General features: G+C 48.6%; 8 protein-coding genes across 8 annotated transcripts; 5 read left to right on the top strand and 3 right to left on the bottom strand.

Annotated features, from left to right (window-relative positions):
• Nucleotides 1–1,537: 1,537 nt before the first annotated feature.
• Nucleotides 1,538–3,084, top strand: BKA55DRAFT_577956 (Fructosamine/Ketosamine-3-kinase). Its single transcript, XM_046193652.1, has 3 exons — nt 1,538–2,183; nt 2,238–2,925; nt 2,974–3,084. Exons 1-3 carry the CDS (start codon nt 1,994–1,996, stop codon nt 3,065–3,067), a joined length of 972 nt encoding a protein of 323 aa, XP_046045479.1. The 5' UTR covers nt 1,538–1,993; the 3' UTR covers nt 3,068–3,084.
• BKA55DRAFT_577953 (Snf7 family) lies at nt 3,085–4,260 on the bottom strand. Its single transcript, XM_046193651.1, has 3 exons — nt 3,913–4,260; nt 3,488–3,851; nt 3,085–3,431 (listed from the first exon to the last, which is right to left on the bottom strand). Exons 1-3 carry the CDS (start codon nt 3,948–3,950, stop codon nt 3,228–3,230), a joined length of 606 nt encoding a protein of 201 aa, XP_046045478.1. The 5' UTR covers nt 3,951–4,260; the 3' UTR covers nt 3,085–3,227.
• Nucleotides 4,261–4,406: 146 nt separating this feature from the next.
• BKA55DRAFT_577950 (P-loop containing nucleoside triphosphate hydrolase protein) lies at nt 4,407–7,015 on the top strand. The gene has a single exon (XM_046193650.1). It carries the CDS (start codon nt 4,716–4,718, stop codon nt 6,987–6,989), a length of 2,274 nt encoding a protein of 757 aa, XP_046045477.1. The 5' UTR covers nt 4,407–4,715; the 3' UTR covers nt 6,990–7,015.
• A 963-nt stretch (nt 7,016–7,978) lies between these two features.
• On the bottom strand, nt 7,979–8,848 carry BKA55DRAFT_543139 (cytochrome c549; the record flags this gene model as incomplete). Its single annotated transcript, XM_046190553.1, has 3 exons — nt 7,979–8,003; nt 8,150–8,435; nt 8,839–8,848. 3 exons carry the CDS (start codon nt 8,846–8,848, stop codon nt 7,979–7,981), a joined length of 321 nt encoding a protein of 106 aa, XP_046045476.1.
• A 725-nt stretch (nt 8,849–9,573) lies between these two features.
• On the top strand, nt 9,574–10,374 carry BKA55DRAFT_520362 (uncharacterized protein; the record flags this gene model as incomplete). The annotated part of the gene is made up of 2 exons (XM_046188414.1): nt 9,574–9,915; nt 9,985–10,374. 2 exons carry the CDS (start codon nt 9,574–9,576, stop codon nt 10,372–10,374), a joined length of 732 nt encoding a protein of 243 aa, XP_046045475.1.
• Nucleotides 10,375–10,536: 162 nt separating this feature from the next.
• On the bottom strand, nt 10,537–13,295 carry BKA55DRAFT_520270 (arginine-tRNA-protein transferase; the record flags this gene model as incomplete). The annotated part of the gene is made up of 3 exons (XM_046188406.1): nt 10,537–11,127; nt 11,177–11,718; nt 12,200–13,295. The coding sequence occupies 3 exons, from the start codon at nt 13,293–13,295 to the stop codon at nt 10,537–10,539; spliced, it is 2,229 nt and encodes a 742-aa protein (XP_046045474.1).
• Nucleotides 13,296–19,530: 6,235 nt separating this feature from the next.
• BKA55DRAFT_520414 (NUDIX hydrolase domain-like protein) lies at nt 19,531–20,261 on the top strand (the record flags this gene model as incomplete). Its single annotated transcript, XM_046188418.1, has 2 exons — nt 19,531–19,603; nt 19,843–20,261. 2 exons carry the CDS (start codon nt 19,531–19,533, stop codon nt 20,259–20,261), a joined length of 492 nt encoding a protein of 163 aa, XP_046045473.1.
• A 1,221-nt stretch (nt 20,262–21,482) lies between these two features.
• BKA55DRAFT_543134 (uncharacterized protein) lies at nt 21,483–22,163 on the top strand (the record flags this gene model as incomplete). The annotated part of the gene is made up of 3 exons (XM_046190552.1): nt 21,483–21,600; nt 21,713–21,781; nt 21,841–22,163. 3 exons carry the CDS (start codon nt 21,483–21,485, stop codon nt 22,161–22,163), a joined length of 510 nt encoding a protein of 169 aa, XP_046045472.1.
• Nucleotides 22,164–22,883: the final 720 nt, after the last annotated feature.

Raw genomic sequence — 22,883 nt, 5'->3', positions numbered from 1 at the left:
TGTTGCCGTGCATGGGTCAGGGGTGGTCTTGGATGGCTTCGAGATTTTGATGGATGAGAAGAATCTTTTGCAAAGGAGAAGCTCGGGTTGGTTGTTGGTCCCACATGCTATTGAAACTACAGAAACATAAATACTCAAGGCATCCTCTTCATTCTTTCGTGGAAGCGTAGTTTATTCTTTCTTGTCTTCTTTGATCTTAGCAAGCGACTCACACAACTTCACATTACACTTGAGATATCTTTAATCTCAACAAGTCTTAGATCTTACTACTCAACATAACTCAACTTCACTTACAACTATATCAACCTCACTCATACTCAAGATGCCTTCCTCAGTCAAGAGTTGGTTCGCTCGCCACTGCGCACCTCCACCACCAATGACAAACAGCCCTCTATGCCCATGCACAACCTGTTTCAACGGCGGTTCACACTCCAACAACTCAGCCTCATTCTCCATGTCCTCATCGCCATCAGGGACATCATCAACCGTCGACTCAGATAACGCATCACTCAGCAGCGGTACAACCTATGCTGCATCCTCATACATTGAGACCCCCACCAAACAATGAGACCGAAAACGAACCCTGGTCTGACGAATTACTATCGGAACGTATAGCGAGTTTTAACTTATGGAGTTTTTGATCTATACCATTACTTGCGATTGGCGTTTGTTCGGAAACAACAAGGGATGTCATTGTCACATCAGAAATATGACTGGGAATTGACTGGGCTTGGATTTGACGGGGCCGATGTGGGCTCATCCGATGAGCGGAGTACTGATTCGGATCGGCTCCGAGGCGGAGTTTACGTATTATTATGTTAGATAAGGTACCTGATACTACTGAATAGAGTACTGTCGGACTGTGAGCTCATCATCAAAAGTCGGACCCGATCATTCCCTGCTCTCTTCGCGAAAGTAACTGTAACTCCTGTAGGTACAGCTAAGATATCGGTTAACTAGGAGCCGCACAATGCCCACCTTGCCAGTTAAGAGAGCAGCCCAAGTAGAGTAATCTGGAAGATCCTGCAGGTACTCTTCAGATCTAGGGTCTTCTGTTACCCACAAAAGAAAGAAAAGCATGGAACTGGGCTGCAAATGTCACAGCATTTGAGACTCTAGCCCATTCACTCGTGGCAATGATGTAACAAAGAACATGACAAGCCTAGTACATTTTTAGCTTAACATGAGATGTAAGATACGCTTTAACTTAGTTACCTCATTACTTAGGAATCACTATTCATGGGTTCATTGCGTGCAAGCCCTTTATCGTCAATGCACAGTGTCATCGTCACCTGCTGCATTCAATCATCTGATAACTGTGCTGAACAGACTCTCCTGCTTCGACTGTTCACTAGGATCCACACATACATGAATTACATTCTCATTTCCCAAGGGGTGTCTCATTCTCTGGAAGACCATCCGGAGGACGGCCCGATATGTAAAAGACCGGCGCCGCGAATTACAGTTAGCTCCCGGCCGGCCCCACTCACTCCGAGTCAAAAAGCTCCAGACTTCAATATGTGAACATGAACCTCCGATTAAACTTCTAATAGCAGTTTCCCATGAGCATGATACTACGTGATTGGGTATTGTATTCAAGCTGCTGAGACGGTTCGCTGTTCACTCCAATAACAAACTTGGGTTGGCCATAGTTTGGAAGGCGCCTTAATGAAGTGAACAGTTTATTTACAGACACACACGGCTTGGACACTCACTAAACAACGTCTACGGTAACATCTTGCTATGATGAAATGATCGCATCATATCTCTCTCTATATCTACATTATCTCAGAGAAAATAAGCAGCGTATGTCGCTACGTCGCAATGCTCCAAGCCTCCGTGCATATTTTCGCATTACTAACACCAAAGCTTTGACGTCACCTCATCATCCCACACATCTTCCCATCTTCATACCAGCCAAGTTGAGTTCGAAAACACCGCAAACAACTCACGTACCTGGATATCACCACGCTTATATACCCCAAAACATATCATGCCACATACGAAAGTCGACCCCGCTATCATCGAGGCCCTGGGGCTTGACCCCGCCAACTCGGCCATGAACTCTCATGGTGGATCGGGCTTTGCATCTACGTTCAAGATAACGTCTGAGAAGGATGGGAAACCTTTGAATTACTTTGTCAAGACGGGGACAGGGAAGGAAGCTGAGGTTATGTTTAGGGGTAAATATACGTTTCATACACAACTGTCTGATATCATGATCTAACACAGCTCAGGTGAACACGCCTCCCTTAACGCCATAGCAGACTCAGTTCCAAACTTCTGTCCCAGATCCCACGCCCATGGAGCTCTCACAGGCCGTCCAGGACAACACTTCCTAGCTACTGACTTTCTTGATCTGGGGTCTTCAGCTCCCGGTGGTTCAGGCAGGACTCTAGCTTCAAAGGTTGCTCAGCTGCACACAACGCCTGCTCCCATCCCAGAAGGCTACGACAAGCCAATGTTTGGGTTCCCAGTTCCCACATGCTGCGGTGCTACAGAGCAAGATAACTCGTGCCGAGAATCGTGGGCTGACTTTTACGCTAACAATCGGCTGAGACATGTCACGCGCCAGGCTGTTCGCAACAATGGTTCTGATCCAGAACTTGAAGAAGTTGTTGAGAAAGTTGCGAGCAAGGTAGTTCCGCGGTTGATTGGGGATGATGTTGTCAAGAACATCAAACCTGTCGTTATCCATGGCGATCTATGGAGCGGAAACCATTCCAAGGGGCAGATTGGGGGCCAAGGCGGATGCGAAGAAGTCGTTTATGATCCCTCGGCAGTGTATGGCCACTCTGAGTTTGAACTCGGCATCATGAACATGTTTGGCGGCTTCACCAATCACTTCTGGAAAGAGTATCATGAGCTGGTACCAAAGGCAGAGCCAGTAGCTGAGTGGCCGGACAGAGTGAAGCTATACGAACTGTAAGATCGCCCCTTTCCTCAAACACCAGGATACTAACATCGTCTCAGATACCACCATCTCAACCACTATGCCATGTTCGGCGGTGGCTACCGAGGAGGCGCCATGTCCATCATGAAGAAACTCATCAGCAAGTACGCATAGAGATAGAAGTTCAAGATACTGTATTTCATGATTCAAATGCAGAAATGCCTCAACGCCTCGTGTTACCCGCTGTATACACCCAAAGTCTAAGTATAGTAGAACGTCTCGAAATGTAAATGCTCTGTCCAAGATGCTTGAAACCAAAATGTCTCTCCCCCATCTATGCTGCCAACATGGCTGGTTGCTTCGCTCTCTCGGCTTGTGCCTCGACTTGTTGGTCCTTCTGTGATTCTGGTAGATTCGCCACGGGAACGGAGGGTAACTTGGCTGGACCTGTGAGTTCGGCTTCGAGAGCTTCCAGTTCGTCTTCCACCTCTTGCTCGTCCTGGTTCGAGATACGACCTCCAAGCATATCGCTGACTTCCTAGAAGAGTGTAAGCATATTCCAACTCGCAAAACAGCAGTTTCATTGTAGCGCACCTGTTGGTATGCAATAGCCTCCGCCGTCTCGCCCATCAACTTCTCCACATTCTCAATCCCACCCATCTCAGCATGAATCTCCTTAAGAACCTTTGTACCCTGCTGCAGCCCAAACACCACATCTTTCTGTATAAGCGCAAACTCGACATCGTTCGTCAATTTCTCCAGCTGAGCTAATTGCGCATCTGTCTTGGCCAGCAGCGACTCTTGATACTTCTTGCGCCGTAGGGCTAATAGAGCGCGCTTCTTGTCGCCCTTGGCCAGCATCTGCTTTGCGATATCGGTCTCTTTATCTGTAAGGACCGTTATGCGCCGTTGGTATTGGTGAAGTCTGTCGCGCTGGTTCTTCATGTCCAGAATGGCCCTGAGATTGTTAGTATTGAAGGCGGTCACGAGCGCAATCGCGGGGAGTGGGAGGGACGGACTTGTCCTGGGCTGTGACTTTACTTGCGTTTCCGCCCATGATGAGGATCGTGGCGATGGGTTTGGTGGTGTATGAGCTTATCGTGAGGTTGCTGGGAGAAATTGTGTGGTTTTTCAAGTCGAGGCTGGGAGTTTCGAGCTTCTGGTTTCGCTTCAATGATAGCGAGCGATTGTCACGAGGGAACCATCGTCATCGGCCGCCGATACTGGGGTCCAGGGTCTTATCGATAAGCCAAGCCCCTCTTAGTTGACATAATTCCATGAGCAGCTTTTGAGCTATTAGTAGAGATTATATAAAACTTGAGTAAAAGTTTTCATTAAAACATAAGAGAGTTATGGTATCTTTCCTAAGGTTAGTTAAAAGTAATAAATCTTATCTAAGAATCAAATAGTACCTAGGACTGCTTCAATTAGGCAGCATAATGCCTCAGCATCTAGTAAAGCCAAAAGGCACACAGTCATGTTGCAACACTGTATAAAGCATGGTACACCATGCCAACAACAACAACAAAAAACATAGTAACCTTAGAATTAACGTCTTTACAGGTCATAAAGTCACTTCTAGACCTTAAGTTTTAGCTGAAAAAATGGCCTTCATCTGATGTTTCCCCCATGCTTGGCGGGCTAGATTCTCTCTCAATCGTCAGTAGGACCATATTCGTTCTGAAGTAGTGGCGCGTCCTTCTATTTTTGTCACCACTTGGGCCTCTCAACTTTTTTTTCCACCCACAGTCTTCAGAGATCTTCAACCTCCCATTAACATTAAAGTCGATTCTAGGTGACGCGACACCAGTCTCTGGGAACAATGACTCTAGGGGCCAAAAGACCTCGCCTCAACTTGAGGCAGGGCCTCGACCGCGATGTATACATGGTTATGAAGAAGCTCGAGGATGCGAATGACGGCAAGCCCTTCAAGACCACAACAGCTGTCTACGAAGCTATCAAGAGGTCAAATTCCAGCCTTAGCCGACAGAAGAAACGCCCTCTCGAAGATTCAATCGACCGTGTACTTCAGTTTCGCAAGGAAGAGCTAGGCGATTCAAGCGACTCCGAAGCTGATCTCGAAGAACCGCCCAAGCCCGACGACGACCGTTTCCTTCTTAATAGACAAATGACGAAGCACTGGCATCAGAACACGACAACTGCTACGACTGCAGATACGGCGACTCCACCCACGAGCGAAGCACCTCGCGCGATCAAGAAGCGACGAGTGCAGGAAGATGGTGAAGAGCGAGCAAAGGATGGTGCGATCACACCCAAGGGTGCTTTGACGGATACAGATGCTGCACCTGCGGAAAAGCAAGACAAAACACCTCTGAAGAAGACGCAAAAGTCGAGCCGCCACAAGGTCGAGCATCCTTCCAACTCGATACAGATCGGAGGCGTGGCCGAAATCTATACAGAGCTCTGCAAACAAACGCACTACGTTTTGAAATGGCCAGAACTATTCGCCGTCAACCGCTGGCGAAAGGTCCCTGGAATCCTGCTCTCTGGTCCGCCTGGAATCGGCAAGAAGTCGCTAATTAGATTCCTTGCTTCGAAAATCGACGTGCCGATTGTGTCTCTTACAGGCTGCTTTGAAGAACCAGAGCGTCTGGAGAGGAGTTTGAACGATGCCATTGAAGAAGCCATGAAAATAGCCCCATGCATCATCCTCATCGAGCAGCTCGACTGGTACATGTCGAAACCTGAAGGTAGCAGCCATAGCGAGGGCCATCGCCGCAACGTGATCCAATTCATGCGACAGATGCGAAGAATCGAGACAGAACACGACAAGGACAGGCATATTCTTGCCATGGCGACAACATCGCGAATCACAGATGTCGATCCCGCAGTTCTCAAAACTGGACTTTTCGAACGTACACTCCAGATGAGGATACCAGACCTTGGGGCTCGTCAGGATATTCTCAAGCTCGTCACCAGAGACAAGGACCTATCAGAGACTGTCGACTTCGCAGAGCTGGCCAAGATTACACATGGTTTCGTCGGCGCTGACATTATCAACGTCGTGACGCTCGCACAGCAACTTGCATCTGAACGCCATATGGATGTTGGCCAATATCCCAAACACCTTGAACTCCCGTTCCCAATATCATCTGACCTACCCGACCTTATGGAACTCGCAGACGAACAACCTCTTAGTCTTTTACCCGAGCCTCCAAATACGCCCTTGGCCCAAGAAGATTTCAAAAAGGCTATCAAAGACTTTACCCCCTTGCTGCGAAAAGAGGGCTTCACCGTCATCCCCAATATATCTTGGGACCAAGTCGGTGCTCTCCAAGCCGCCCGCGACCAACTCAACATGTCAATCATCGGGCCCATCAAAGACCCCGAGCTTTACCGTCGTGCTGGTCTTTCTCGCCCGGCAGGCTGCCTTCTCTGGGGTCCTCCCGGATGCGGTAAGACCCTCGTCGCTCAAGCTGTTGCCAATGAAGCGCAAGCCAGCTTCATCCTCATCAACGGACCGGAACTCCTCAATAAGTACGTCGGTGAATCAGAGCGCGCAGTACGCGAGCTTTTCAACCGCGCACGCTCCTCAACACCCTGCATCCTCTTCTTCGACGAGATGGATTCCCTCGTCCCCAAGCGTGATAACGCTTCTACAGAGGCAGGCACTCGTGTTGTCAACGCTCTCCTCACGGAGCTCGATGGTGTTCAAGATCGCACAGGTGTGTATGTCATCGGCACAACTAATCGACCTGATATGATTGATCCGGCTATGCTTCGACCCGGCCGCCTGAATGTGCGCCTCTTCATCGATCTGCCCACCCCTGACGAAAGGGTCGATATCCTACGAGCCATCTATCGCACAAACCACCCTGACGCAACAGCCGAGGAATTCGAGCGTCTCGAGCCTGTTGCTCGGGATAGCCGTTGCACCGACTTCAGTGGTGCTGATCTAGGTGGATTGCATGTGAAGGCTGCCGAAAGTGCTCTTCGGCGATGCCTTCAGGGGACTAAGACTGGAACTGGGGAAATTGATGCCGTTGATTGGGAATATGCCCTCTCGACAAGCAATAGAAGCGTGCAAAATCCTGAGACGTACCGAAAGCTCGAGGCTAAGTTAGGGAAGTCCTAGATAATTTTTATGATGATACTAGAGTATATTAGATTTAGAGTGTCGTCTAACACTATGACTTAATTTATCCCTATGTTACAAATATACTCTAAATGACTGCTGGCTCATCATAATTACGATGATCCCTATGATAAGCTTGCCATAAACCTCAAACTTAAGATGAAGTCATACTGAAGTGAATCCTTCTCAAACTCATCGCAACAGCGTCAATCACACTTCCATATCATCACGTCACACCGAACCCCAACCCCAACGCAAGCCACGGTGGCTCAAATTTCTCCAACAAACCTGTCAATGAAACCTCATTTTCATGTCAGGGGTAAAAAAACAAACCAAAATCTCCAAAAAATCACAAGACAACCACACCGCCCGCCGATCGCCGCAGGTCCCGCATACGCCGCCGGAGCAACGGAGGCGCACGGAAATAGCTCGGCAATCACACTGTCATGATGAGAAAAAAAAACTTGGAGTGGGATCGAAAAAAAACATGCTCATGAAAAAGAACCGGTTTACGCGGATGACCCTCTTTACTTGTTACTTACGGGGCGCTCGGGTATCGGGGACATGTAATCGGATTTGACGGCATTGAGATTGGTTTGTGGCATCGTGTCATGGTAAAAATGACGTTCATAATTGATTCCAAATGCATAATTATGAGACACGAATGAAGTGAAAGAGGTGAGAGTTGAAAACCCGTTAATATCTCTATCGTAACAATTGGGCTATGATGCGGACACATTTTATTTTGTTTCTCATGTCATTCCCATTTCCGCCTCAAACCAACGCCGGGCTTTCTTCTTGGTGAAAAAAGAAGAAAGAAAAAAAGGGTTTGTTATATCGGACGGAAGTCGCATAAAGAGGAGAGATGGGAATAGGATACGAAGCACGTGGCATGTCTTAACAAGTGCTGTGTATAGTCTATAGTACAAACGCCCCCTGGCGGTCCCCATCTATCGAAAGTCGTAACATTACACGCGATCTATAGTCGCTTAAGCAGTAGAGTCCTTGAGGTAGCTGTGGAAGAGTTGTTAGTAACTGTTGTGATGCAGTGGGGGATGAGTGCGTGACAGTTTGGAATCCTGGCATCACTGTAACCCTCGAGAGGAAGCAGAGACAATGTCCAAAGCTGACTGCAACTCAGTGTGGTAAAAAAAACTTACGCAATAAGGTCGTTGCGGTCCTTGGCCTTCTTCAAGCCACCGAAGGCCATCTTGGTACCGGGGATGTACTTCTTGGGGTTCTCGAGGTACTCGAAGAGAGTGTCGTCGTTCCACTCAATGCCCTTCTGCTTGTTGGCATCGGTGTAGGCGTAGCCCTCGACGGAACCAGTCTTGCGGCCCCAGAGGCCGTGCAGGGCAGGGCCGATCTTGTTGCCGCCGTCCTTCTCAACGGTGTGGCACTGAGCACATCGGGTCTTGAAGAGGTTGGCACCCTTCTTGATATCGCCTGGACATTGTGAGTTAGTGAATGAGTTCTCGATTGAGTGAGTTTGGCCTTGGTGAGGCTGCGTAGACAAGGTTCGTGAGTTGAGAGAAGACGAAAGAAGAGTCGCCTTGGTGTTTAGAGGCGTGGCACGAGTTGTTGGTGAGTCTTGGTGAACACTTCGTGGTCATGGGAAAACCGGTTCTGGGTAAATGACGCAGGCAGCAGGGTCAGCCGGCCAACCTCAGCTGGTGACCAAAGCAATCTTGTTTGCCATTGTCAAGGACCCAAATTCCCTCGACACCCGAATTGAAAGTCGTAATATCCTCTGCGAAAAGCGTCTCCCCTTTCGTTCTCCTCAATTGCATCTCTCAAAGCCTTGCGCTACAACCGGCGCAAACCAAGGACGCTGTGAGGATAAACTTACCGCCAGCCATTGTGAATGTGGTTTGTGATTAGAGAGTTAAAAGGTGATAGTAAAATCAACAAGAGGCGTTAGCCAAAGACGAGAGCAAGAAGTCGTTTGAGGGTTGAGAGTGTGGATGTGGAAAAGAGAAGAGAAGGAGAGAGAGAGAGAAAGAAAAACATCCGAAGCAAGAAAATAAAACTTTATGACAGCATGACACAACTGGCTCAGGACCACGCCGGATCGCTCAATTCTCTTGGAGCGCCACAGGTGGCTGAAGCCTTTTAAGCCAATCACAGTGCAAGAGTAAGTAAGCCGACATTCTTCCCCCTGTCGACCGTGAATGTGGCTCCGGGTAAAGTCGGGACATGACACCCAAAAGCGGGTCCTCAATCGACGATGGCTTTTATTCCGGGGTCGGTCTAGTCATGTCATCCTCAGGCTCTTGTCATTCTCATCATGAAAAAAAAATTAATTCCTCAGTCACTGGAATCTTGTGACCCTGTCAAGACCTGCTTTTCCCAGGCCAAATTTGCACTAACCCCGTAATAGCTTAGGGTCAACCGGCTCAGAGAAACGGAGTGGGACCTCCGTCCCGGGACGTCGTTTGTTTCTTAACGGCTCCGGAAAAAAGATTCTTCTTGTTTGGGCAGACGTGAGGGCATCACGAAACCACCACAATAAACAAAGCTCCAAGGCTTCAAGAGGAGGAACAACAAAGGCACATATCGCTCTGATCTGTTCCATATACCAACAATGGCATCCCGCGCCATCATCCCACGCTTTCTTCTCCCTCTTCAGGGTCCTCTCTGGCGTGGTATCAGCATCCCGCTCTCGCAGAACAGCATCCGAATTCGCTTCGCCTCTTCATCCTCAAAGGGAAAACCTATTGTTCTCGAGAAGCCTGCTCGCTTCAATCCTCCTTCTCATGGTTCTCGCCTCAAGAAGAACCATGTGCCTAAACATTATGGTCCTGAGCTCACCGCTTCCGAGGTCGCTGCTCAGAACAAGAAGCATTATCCTGGTATGATGGCTCCTGAGGGTACATGGGAGCATTTTTTCTGGCACAGTAGGCTTCTGCATACTTTCATCACCATGGTATGTCTATTATACAGCTATAGCTGTTCAATTTGCCGTCAATGCACGCAGTAAACTAACTCCCACCAGGGAACTCTTTTCGCCCTTGGTGTTTTCACCTTCTTCATGAACTACGCCTACAACTCTCCATACAAGGAGCTCGTACCTCCCATCTCAGACCTCTGGACGCACCCCCTTCACTTCTTCGTCGCCTGGAAGAACGTCATTGTCCTGCACGAGAAGGATAAAGCCGAGAAAGCCAGGGACCACCGAACCAACCACCTCGACGATGTAGCCAAGCGCCGACTTTTCATGAAGATGCACGGAATCGAGACAAAGGACCCTGTGACTGTTGTATTTGGCAAGGGTGAGGAGGACCCCAAGCCCGAGCAAACTGCTGTGGAAGAAGAACCCGTGCATAAGACCGAGGTGCAAGAAAAGGTTGAAGAGCCTAAGAAGAAGTGGTTTGGTGTCTTCTAAGATGCATATGTAAAAACAAAGATGCAAAAATCTGCATGTATGATATAGCTGTAGCATAACGATCTCCATACCCAGGGATCATACGTTGTACGATTACATGAAATCCAGCCTTGTGAGGCTTTGTAGTTTTCTATCACAACCATATTCAACTCATACATAGTCTCATGTGAGCTCAACACCCTCCAAGCCCTCCAAAACCTCATCCGCAACACCACCCTTCTCCAGAACAGCTTGTATTATACTGTCCATTACTCCAAACTTCGTTCCACCCAATGGTGCCTTCCACACGCCCTCAGCTGTCTGAGCCTCTCCCTTTTGTGCGGTTCCATTGGTCGTATGCGGTACTCCAGGCGGTGTGAGCCTTGATGGCGGATCAATAGTTCGGATCGACAACAACTTGAGCTCGCGGCTCTTCTTGTCAACCTCCATGCCGCCCTCAGTCGCGACTCGACGGACCTCCGCCACAGATACGGCCAGCGCTGTCTCCGCTACAGCCAGCTCCTCCTTTGCAGGGTCGAAAATAGTGTTGTCGCCAATCGCAACAACGAGAAGTGTGATGGGTGGACGTGAACCTGCCGCATCTGCACCATCGCGAGGGTACAAGAAAGTCGACGCCTCCCAATCGTCGTCAAACATGGGATCCTCGTCGCCTTCCGACTTAAGACGGGGCAGGCGTGTTGCCAAAAGAGCAAGATGTGTTGTAAGTGATAGTAGTGGGAGAGGGTATGACAGTGGAGGAGATATTAGTAGAACCTGTACCATGTCAGCACTGTGTTTGTTTCTTTGTATTGTGAGCACATACGTCGAGATATAGTCGCCAGTGAAACCGTCTGTTGATTCTCAATTTCTTGGCAAACTCATTATCCGCCAACAGCGCCTCTCTCAACATCTCTGCCAGAAATATTGTCGAGGCTTCATCATCTCTCTGTCCTGGAATCTCGACTGCCAATTCGAGCCAGTCACTCCTCGTTCGATCTTCGTCCTGCTGCTCCTCGCTTCCTCCAGTCTTCTCAATCTCAGCTTTGACTCCTACAATGGCCTCAGTACCATCAGCGAAATGTACGCGCGCGCTGCCGTTTGTGCCAGGCAGAACGCCCGTCTCTGCTGTCAAGGGACGGAATTGCGTCGGTGTGCGCCCATCGGGGCGGATTGGAGGATGTAAAGAGAGTGATTGGTGAAGATAGGCAAGTTCAGCTGGCGAGAAGAGATTTATCTGGGACGCCATGATGATGACGGTACAGGCAAATACCCAGTGAATAAGTTTGTATACGAGGCTCTGCGATCGGTATTGAAGGTGGCGCGCTTGGCCGCTTGAATGAGAGATGCGACGCGAAACGGTAATGACTCTGGATTTCGGTGTTGAAAGAAAAGGTTGGTCCTTCACCTCGGTGAGTGATAAGATAAGACAAAAAGTGTGGTGGGCTGGCTGAGGTTGGAGATGGCGGGGTGACAGCTTGGGAAGCATAGCTCCACCACCAATCAATTCTGCCCGTCTAACTACACTACATAGTACCTTATATAGTATAACTTCAGTATTAGGATATCAAAACATCTGTTCTTTCTTCAAATTTTGTAAATGGCATATTTTCTTCATTGATATATTCTTTCGTTAGGCGTTACAAATATGTTGAGCGGTGAAATGTGTTGAGTTGTGAGCTGATTCTCAAGATTTGGCATACAAGATATGAACAAAAACCGTTTCTTGACACTCAAAGTGCCCATTAGCATCCCAGTCGTGAAACCTTCGCCTAATGTCTTCGGGAAAAGTCCAGGCAAATCCGGTCCATCAGGTCAGGGCCAATTGCTGCGATGAGCTCAGCAACACCAGCTCTCATCCCCGGATATTCCTTGATCCCTTGTTCATCCCAGCTGACAAGATCTGAGGTTTCGTATAATGGGGCTCTCGGGGAAACCTTCAAAGCGATATGATCCATATCCCAGCCAGCCACCGTGGATATCGGAGGTATGCCAGGCATCCCAGTAGCAAACAACCAGTTGTTGTCATCTTCATCTTCGGATGCCGCAGAGTCGGACCCTTTGTCCTCCGCTTTGTCGCTCTCTTTTGTATTCTTGCCAGGTGATGTAGAACTTTGTTCGATCTCGCGAGAGGCTTGTTCCTTTTCAAGCGAAAGGCTCACGTACGGCTTTTTGTCGAGGAGATCCAGCACAGTTCGATCCAGTGGGTCCCATGTCAATGAGACAGGGTCAAGGACATACTGAGGTGAGTAATCAACCTTGTACCACATCTTGGGGCAACTGTGTATATAATAGCCTGGGTACCACCAGCCATAGCCCTCCTCAATGGACAAAGCAATCTCATACAGTGCACCAAGCTTGCCTGGCGCATGCTGGTGAATACTCTCATGATAAAGAAAGTACACTGAGCTTACACACTCGGGCAAGAGGTCAAGCACTCCAATGGCAACTAGCTTACCATCTAGCCTGTAACATTGGTGATACGAGCCCAGACGACGTTTACGCCCATCGGATGTCACCATTGTTTCTCTCCTCAAAGGTGAGTCACAAAGGAAGCGTCTAAATCCGCTCTTGGTAACTTCGTCCGGAGACTCCTTGTGAACTACCGCCTGGTAGTTCTGGTAGACGGCAAACTTCTCATCCGTACAATCGTCATGCTCTAAAGTCACGACGAGTTTATGGGCAGCCTCGGGAGGGTTCTTTAGGTTAGCCTCCTCAGCCTCATGAATTCGTTCGACGAGATCAAAATGGTTATCCCGTTTCTTGGCCTGATCACGCGACTTGGGATACAGGCGAGCCGCCTCTTTCATGTAAGCCTCTCCCATGACATACTTATTGAAACGGTTGACGGTCTGTCGTTGATCTCTAGATGGCTTGAATTGGCTAGAATCAAGACGAATAGTATAGTGTGGACAACATGACCGACGTTGATCAGGTCGGTACATGAGAGTGCCTGAACGTCTCCAATATCTGTCAAGGAGAGATTGGTAGAACGCAGGACTCAAAGAAGTTGTCACTGCATGGTAAGCGTAGCCTGTAACCCCACGTACTAGTTAGCCTTGCGTTCAAGAGACCGTGTGACTCAAGGGCTTATATGAAGTGATTAATCTGAGCTTCAGAACAATCACCGATGACACGGCCGTATAATCACAGGTGTCTCGTGACGTAAGTGTATGCGAGTCTTGGGGTGGTCAAAAGGTGGTGGAGGTGCAGGGGCTCAATTCACGTTTTGACTGACTCTTGTCACGTTTCCCACAGTAACCGCATCTTGATGATTTGAAGTATCCTAGGCATCAGTCAGCATTCGGTGAAGAGAAAGGCACGAACGGCAATTGCGTGGGGGTATATGATGGGGTCGGTAGTCTCTTCTGAGATGTCAATGAATAGAGATTATGCGTGGGGGAGTAGTAAGGCAAGTCATGTAAAGTAGAAGTGGAAAATGACCCAAATGATACTTGACGTCTGGTATAGCATAGGACATGAATCCTGAAGCTTCCTTGCTACGCCTTATCATATGATAATAAAATGTCATCGTCTGTGATTTGGACCTTTATTGGTGCTTTACACAAAGGCCAACGACAATACTAAGCTAAGAAACATTGGGGCCAGGAATGGCCTTGCCAATCTTGAACTCAAAGGAATGATTCTGAGATACAACTTCGTGAATACAGCAAAGAAACAAGCCAATAGTATGCATGTTTGGAGAGGCAGACATAAGTTTTGAAGTCGGGATACACGCACACACTTGTGAGCAGACGTAAGCTAGGAGTGCTAATGAAATGATAGTGGCATTGATCCCTGACGCACGACCACGAAGATTGCGGAACCGTGGAACATGAGACTATGATCAACTGTCTGTCATTGACCAAAGTGGAAGCCGTCTGCAGGCTAAATTGGGATTGATATGGACGTGGATGTGGATGCACTTGGGCTCCATGTAATTGTGAAGAAAGGGTCAAGTGGAAATGGGACATGAATATGGAACGAACTTGTCCCGGACGGGGAAAACGGGGGCGCCACGGGGGCCGGCCGCGACGGAGCTTAAGCGCAGGCGCCGGCAACCAACGACAGGCCGGCATTAGACCACGGGGCTGATCGGTTGGAGAAGAACGTGGGAATAAGCACTCACCAATTGGGGTTATATATTCGTACTGCAACAACGCATCTTCAGGGATGTGCATGCCGCTGGGTTCCATTGTGAACCTTGAACCTGCACTGCACAACTGGAGTCGTGTTCCTCAAAGGGCTGTTGGTAATAGGTGAAATGCTCTGATGATGTATTGCCGGAGACGGAAGGACAACGGTGGTGTACGGCGGATGAGGGGCGCCGGACCTTTCTCACGGGCCACAACGAGGAGTTTAAATTACCCACGAGGCACGAGCAATGCTATCCAAGAGGGGCAAGTCGTTGCGTGAGGTACGGTAGGTAATTACCACACGTAGGTACTGTACGTCCCTCAAGCGGGAGGAAGACGGAGAGAGGGGCGGACTCCCGAGTCTTGGAGATTGAGAATGGAGGGGGCGTGAGAGTTTGTTGAGGGAGGTTTAACGGGCGACGAAAGCTGCGATCGCGTGCCTGCTGATTCCCCTCTCAATGCGTGAGCGTGGGATGTTGTGTCTGCGGTTGGTGAAAAGACGGTTAACCCAGTTGGTTTTTGGGGTGCACACGAATAATGATGACGAGACGCTGGCTGCGGATGATATTCAGGGATTGGCGCTGAGAGTGAGGGATGTGATCGTGTGCGCGCATGTGCAACAGAGTTGACCAAAATCGAGCTGTTTCGATCTAACTTTAGGCGACCAAGCTAGTGTAGATGAACAGGGGTTCAAAGACACAGAAACCGACGGGTGTGGAACACCTGTAGGCCAGACCGTACTGTAGTTGTGCAACGGTTTCGAAGCGACTACCGGTAGAATGTAGACTCCACGTCAAGGTTCCGATATCGTTTAGAAGCTACTCTGGGCTGGTATGGTGCCCCATATAGGATTGACCGAAAGAATGTCAAGGGAATAAATTGAATGACAATACGTGGGAGATGCTGGGTTTTATGGTGAGTTGGGAAAGATAGCGGAAGGTTGAAGATGGATGATGGATGAGATCAACCATTGCTCAGCTCCGCTAGGCAAGCTCCAAGCAAGGCAACAACCACTGCAAGCTGCAGCTTCCATTCTAATGTCAGGGTGCTATTCTGGCCACCTAAAATAGGGCTGCTCACCTACAATTATCTACCTTAGGCATCCAACTCATTGGCGATAGCTTTTTAATCAAGAAAAGGGCATTTGTTAGCTGCAGTGTTGTTAGCAATCTCGAAATTCACATGCACTCATTTTATGCAATCAGAGATCCAAGGTTATGGTATGCTGTTGTATAATATGTATGTACACTATGCTTAAAGCCAATCTCATTGCTAACTCAGACTGCAAATACCCCAGTTTACCCTCGACAACTGCCCAGCATACAACACAAAATATTCCAAGCCCGGCTCGTATCCAGTAGGAAGACTTCCGACCTCTCCAGCATTTACGGAACCGGATTCGATACAAGGCTGAGTCTGTGTCACCAACCCTCTTACATATCTGTCATCTCATCTCATCCTCGTAAAAAAGTACCTGTCTCTTCAGAGCATAAATAACGAGACAGGATTGGAGGAATCGGTTGCCCTGGCTTCTGGTGGCCAATCCCTCAACGTTGATGACTAGCCTCTCTACAGGTACAGTACATTCTATTATTCCTTGCATGCTGCAGCCAAAAAGTCGCTGTGCAACGAATGAGGCGAAACGAAAAGAAAGAAACCTACAGGTCTAGCCTCAAACCGGTGGTCCCAGGCGAATCGAGCAACGATACGGCATTAGTGTGTTGCATCTTTGTGCTATATTTGCTCCATTGCTCTGCAGATTTTTGACAGTTTTTGGACTCGCCTCGAGACAATCACGGAACCAATGTTTTTTATCACCCGACTTGCGGGCCTTTTCTCGGTCTCGTCTCCGGAAACTGGTTGTGGAAGACTCCATGGAGGCTTGCCGAGCTAGAGACGCTACGAATTTTTTGCTAGCATCGAGAAGCAAGAGCTTGCTTGTCGAGTAGGTATTGTTGAGAGGGAACGGAGTCCGGCGTTAAAATAGACGAGCTAGATATGCATTGTAACATTCAAGTTGGCAGAGGCTTAACCGACATGACGTCTGTTAGGTCTTTAACTGCAGCTTGAGTTTGAGGTGACTGAACTGATGTTGAAGAATATCAGATTCTCTCTTCCAATGATCATCAGTGTCAAGGATTATGCGCACTTCGGCCACTAGGACTCCAACAGTGAGGATCAAAGGCTCTCGCCTCGCTTTCACGATACCTACTCTGCTACTCCATCCATGGGATGGACCCAATGCTTGCTCCTCTGCTTGTACAAGCGCATTCTACCCCTCCCCCTCACATCCCCTCTCGTGCTACTACTGCTGCTGCTTCTTCATGCATCGTACGTCAGGGTTAATGTGGTACAGTGTAGGAGCTGTCCGTGGACGACGATGAACCTATCATTGTTAACATGTGAATTGAGAAGAGGTCAAGTTGAAGTCTTTGCGATCCTGAAGCTGCAGCCCCGTCCCTCCATCGTTGCCAATGGCATGGATGACCCCACGCTGCGAAACAAGACCTCCGTCCGCTTGCTGATATGCCGACTCGAGACCGCTTTCAATACCAACCTAACAGCTACTAAACTGGTGGGTGTGTAGTAAAGCAGTGTCTCTTTTCTGAGGCTCATTCTTGTACCACGAATGTTGATTGTTGCATTGGAGGAGTTGTGATGGTCCTCTATTGGTTGTGATCTACTGGACGTTGAAACTATTCGGCCTCTTTTTCCTTCACGATAAATTAACCATCCTGCATTCCCACCGGTCTAAGCTTTCGAAACTTTTGTTAACTTCCAATATTTCAGATACTGCTGCACATGCCATTCAGGGATGCTGTAAAGAACTTTTTGACAAACTAGTGGCACCACAAAGCACACGTTCTGTCATGGCCATGATTAATAAGATAGCACATTGTTGTTGTAGAATATTTCTCCATCTCAATGCCCTAGACTTACATTTGCGGGACAAGATGGGGCACTTGTTTTGTTAATGGCCTGTGTATTTTTTTTGGTTCATCGGATCTAGTATAGAAGTATCTGCTGTTGGGTTTGTAATATCTTACCGTTATGAGGGTCAAGATCTTCCTAAGTACTGCCAAATCCAACTATTCTACATCTCGGTTCCCCCCTGTACTCTCATGGTTCAAGAAACCCGAGGGTTTCCAGCAGAAGCAGATTGGGGGTGTGGCATTACCTTAATCATCGAAAGAAAGAGGACAAACTTCTCCCCACGATAGATTTCCCATTCCGTCATGCATACACAACAATCTCCCACGCCCATTGCCTCTCTGAGAATGTATGGTTGTAGAGTCATTGGGTAACCCTGCATTTCTATTACAGTCCGAGGTGCTCAGCTCAGAAGAAGCTTTTTAGACTCGTGCTGGTACAATCTGGGCATCCATGCACCATCTGCCTATCGAGATGAGCTCGAGTATAAAAGTAACAGACCCTGTCGTTGTAAGAGTCTGGTTCCCTTTGTTAGTTGGATGCGCAAGACATGAGGTGGTTTTAAGATTACCTACACGGCAACTCATCTCACCTTTGTTCCTTTCATTGCATGTTGACAAGTTCATACCTTCCTTACAACTTGGGCCTGGTAAATGAATACAACTTTTCAACCTTCAGTTTTTTAAATTCAGGACTCTATTCAAGACACGGTCTCTTCTTGATAACCCGGAAGCTTTTGAATATTGCTTGATATTCTGTCACAAAGCTCCGGCCTCAACTCTGTACTCAAACCATCACCAAGAGCGCCCACCCTGCACGGTTCAGCTTCAGCCCAGCAAAATCTTATCCAGGTATCTAAATCCAAGCGGCTGGCTACTATAGTCGCATGAAATAACACTTTCTTATCATTATTTTGACAGTTCAACACCCTGCCAATACCTCTGTCACCGATCGATCTCATCTTCCCCCGATTCGTAAGCTTTTGGATCTCAGCCTTTGCTACAAAGGCTTTGGCGTGCAATTTCTCAACTCGAACCAAGCCTCTTCGCTTCTGACCATCAACGTCACGGCCAACTATCACATCAGTATCAGTCAGCCAACACAAGTCACTTTGGTAAACGCCGCGGCAACTAAAACAGGGGAACCTCTCACGTTCTGACTTATTATCCCCATTTCTAATCAAAGTTTGCCTCGCATCGGTTGACCCAGCGAAAGTCCTCAGTTCCACACTCCACGCTTCAGCGACTCACTGTTATTACAGGGTGCCACCGCCCACCATCCATTCACCTACGAAAGCGAAAAGTTGCTGGGCTGCCGTACCGTTTCGCCGGGGCAAGTCTAGGCCTAAAGTCCACTGCAAGCACTACATCACAGTACTGGACAGTACCTCTGACACGCTACGCATACTCCATCCCAGGCAGGCGAGGATCCAGCTTTTCCCTCCGCGTCCAGTCCCTGTCTGGTGTCACTAGCCTACTTGAAGGCTTGTCCGCCGAGCGCCCAGTGCTTCCCGTACCTACACGCCCCCCAACCAAGCCAAACCCTCTTCGCTGCAGTCTGTTCTGTACCTACGTACAGTGCTACAGTACGTACCTGCTCTGCGGGTTCCGCCAGACACCTACAGACAGAGAGATCCGCCGAGTCGCCCGCTGCCCCTTCGAGCTAAACTTGGGACGTTTTGCGCGTGCGCGCCCACACCTCCATCATCTTGCAGTTTATATCACATCGCCAGCCCAGCTCTTTGGAGCGTCTGGGCTCTCCCCGACCAAAAACCAAGCACCAGCACCTTCTGGCGCAGGCCACGGCCACTTCTGTTCTTCATTCCTACCTCACTTGATTACCAGACTTTTACCAACTATTCACTGTTCGACAATGATGCTCCTCAAGGCTCTTTGAAAGCCACCCGCCCGCCCATCGCACGTTCTCTCTCTTTCTCGACCCAGGGGTGAACATCCGTTCTACTCCGCTACCTCCGAGGACCTTTGAAGCTTTCTTGCCCGCATCATCGCTTTTCGAGATCCACGAACACAATTGTTTTTGTTCTCGTTCGACCAAATTCCCCGACATTCCTCCCAATTCCCGTCACTCGCCGCCGTAACTTCCCACTAAGAAGATGTCGAGTTCTGCCTCTGGTGACTCGGGCGGTGGCCGTTCGATGGAGTCACGAGTGGGTAGAAGCAAGCAACGTGAGTCTTTACCTGATGCGCAATACAATATTTTCCATTTGGAAGCATCCTTCTCGGCACTCTTGACTTCCTTGGTCTTTTATGAAGCTTTTGTATTGATGTCTTCTATACCATCCTTGCTGCCATTGTTGTGGTGTGATGGATCTCGTCTGGGCAACAGTTTGACAACTTCTCGGCCTCCCTAATTCTCAATCGATACCCTCAAGATACCATCACTGACATTTTCCTTCTTACTATAGGTTACAACACTAAGGGTGAACGTCTCGTCGCTGGCATCGTACCTCTCACTCCCGATCAAAATTATGTACTGTTGATTCAGTCCACCCGGCGCAAAGGCTGGGTACTGCCCAAGGGCGGCTGGGAGTCTGACGAGACTTGCCAGGAAGCCGCTGAGCGAGAGGCCTGGGAAGAAGCTGGCATCACTGTTCAAATCACTTACGATCTTGGTGACATTGATGAGAAGCGTGCGCCCAAATCGTCAAAAGATCGGTCAAGATACCACTTCTTCGAGGGCACAGTAACCAGCGAGTACGACGATTGGCCCGAATCTCACAAGCGAGAACGCCAGTGGTTCACATTTACCCAGGCGTGGGAGGCGTTGTCAACAAGACCAGAGCTACAGGAGGCCTTACAACGGTCTACTGTAAATCGTCAATAGCCTCACGGCTTCCTCTCATGCACTCTCTTGGCCTTGGAAGTGACCAATTTCCATCCTTGAACGGTCCTCCATCCAGTTGCGACGACATGGGTTTGTCTCCTGGCTGTTGAGTGGATTGTGATACACCGTCACTTCCACGGAGTTCTTTCCATTTTCTTGTCATGAGAGGAATGACACGTGCTCGTCCCAGAAACTCAGTCTAGGCTGAGTTGAGTTGAAACACACCTCTTCTTTTACCACCTCTTTTTCAGTTCTCTATATAGAGACTACAATGTGCATCCATCCAAAGGCGTTTAGGCTGGAACATGATAGAGTATTGTTTTTTTTCTTTTTCTTTTTTTACACATCTAAGAATTCGGACGGGGCGGGATACTTGAGCGGCATATAAAGGTGCGAGCATCGAGATCAGAGGGTTATCTTATTACAATTCATGAATAGGACCGGAAAAGCATCACAAAAGGTTGGCTGCCCTCGGATTCTTGCTTTTATATCGGGGTCTAGCCCGAAGACGGACGCGACGGGGAGGCAAATATGCGCATCGGTCCACCCGCTAGAGAGGGACGAAATCTTAGTAACTCGCCTGGCCATGGTGGGATTGAATAGACTTGGCGGTTCCCCTCACTTGAGCGCATCTAAACAAGTTGAAGCTGGGGGTTGCTTTATTGATGCTTGTGAGAGTGAGAGTGAGAGTGAGAGTGAGAGTGAAAAGATCACCAAATAATGAGACATAAAAAAAGAAGAACCCTTTGCCGAATGGCATATAATGACGCACAAGCAAGTCACTGCTGCAGCTCTCGACCACTAAGAGACTGCGGCCAAGACCTTGTCATGGATGCTTATTTCTTGCTTGTTCCGTTCCCTGACCTTTTGACTTTCTGCCCCGCCAAGATGAGAATGCCCCTCCATCTGCTCTCTAAAAATGCCCCGCACTGAAGTCAGAAAATTGATGGCATGTTTTGTTGAATTCGGCTTTTTATGGCGATATGCAGCTAAATGCCCGCCATCGTTATAGCGCTGTTTTGCCGTAATGGGATCCGCAACACCTTAGATCAACGTCAAAGCATCAACGACCTAAAGCAACTTCCCTTTATTCGACCGCTGCAACCTATTCCTCGCAATGTTCATGTCATAAGCCCATAAAAGAACTCTCCATGGATCAATAGAATTTCGCAGCCACAAAAGACATCACAAAGCACCATAAACCTCATCCATCACGATATCATGGAGAACCTATCTATCGCCGATACCCCTCCACAGGGCCGCGGTGCGCCGCAACCGCTCCCCCAGTTGCCGCCGCAGATGTTCACGACTGCAGCGCAGCTCCTGGATCTCACAGACAGTACGACTCCGCCATGGTACCAGTTCATTCCTGTTTCCGGTTCATGAGAAGGGTTGGACTCGATAAAGCAGGGAGAAGGAAGGATCGTGTGCTGACCACTGTATAATTGCAGAGAAGCTCATGGTCGCTTTGCGCGATGGGAGAAAACTCATCGGCGTGCTAAGAAGCTGGGATCAATTCGGTGGGTTTTGGGGAAATGAATCACTACATGGAGAACATCCCTTTTCTGACCTGAACCAGCCAATCTCGTCCTCCAATCTACCATCGAACGTATCTTTGCGCCCTCCCCCGAGTCAGCAGGTAGCGATCGACCAACGGGTCTGTACGCCGATATAAATCACGGCATATTCCTCGTCCGAGGTGAAAACGTACTCCTCCTTGGTGAAATCGACCTCGACAGGGACGACGATCCGCCTCCTGGGTTTGAGCTCGGAGAGCTAGACGTTGTCAAGAAGCTCGCAGAGGAGAAGAAAGCCGTCGACAAAGCAAGGGAGAAAGCGCGAGTTAAGAAGCTTGCGAAGCAGGGCTTTGAGGGCGAGAACATTGGCGAGATCGTTCTCTAGAGGACGTTTGGATATTGGTATTTATCTGAAATTACAAGGCCTGGAAGCAGGCTTAGGTTGCCGGGTGCTTTGAAGTGCTCTGGCTGATGGTCGTTCGAGCAGAATATTGTGAAATGCCCATATACCATCAAGGAGATGTCGGCTTCGAGAATGAACTGGCTCTTCTGGAATTAAAGCCTCGATACAGTAGGTTAGAGGCGAATAGCGCGTATGAATACATGAGCTTCACGACGCTACATCCATTGTTTACCATAATTGGGCACTTTACGCTTTTGCTACCATGATTTGTCAGACGCGGGTAGCAAGCCATTGACAAACATTCAAGAGGTCTCTGGTAGATGTGAAGCTTATGTGAACCTTTATGCGTAAATCTTTTCGAGTTTCGCTACTGGTTTCATATTAGACGATAGCTTATTTCATCCCCATATTGTAACTCTCAACAATCACATGAGTCATGACTGGACCAGTGGAATTTACTAATTGTATCAATTGCACAACTCAGACTCTGTTCGAATTCGAGACCATGACCATGAACGCGACAATGCTAGGCTCCATTACACAAAATCATGGTCCGAAGGCGAGATTCATGGCATGAACTGTCTGAAGGCAAGGAATTGTCTAAAAATGAGCTTTAATGGCTAATTTATAAAGCTATACAAAGTCTGAATGTGTGTGGAGTCTCGTGGCTCATTGTTGTACACTGTCTTCTGGATAAAGATC

Source organism: Fusarium redolens, assembly GCF_020744475.1.
Source record: "Fusarium redolens strain MPI-CAGE-AT-0023 chromosome Unknown BKA55scaffold_15, whole genome shotgun sequence".
NCBI lineage: Eukaryota > Fungi > Ascomycota > Sordariomycetes > Hypocreales > Nectriaceae > Fusarium > Fusarium redolens.
The sequence above is the reverse complement of the archived record's forward strand: the minus strand, read 5'-3'. Positions and strand labels throughout refer to the sequence as shown.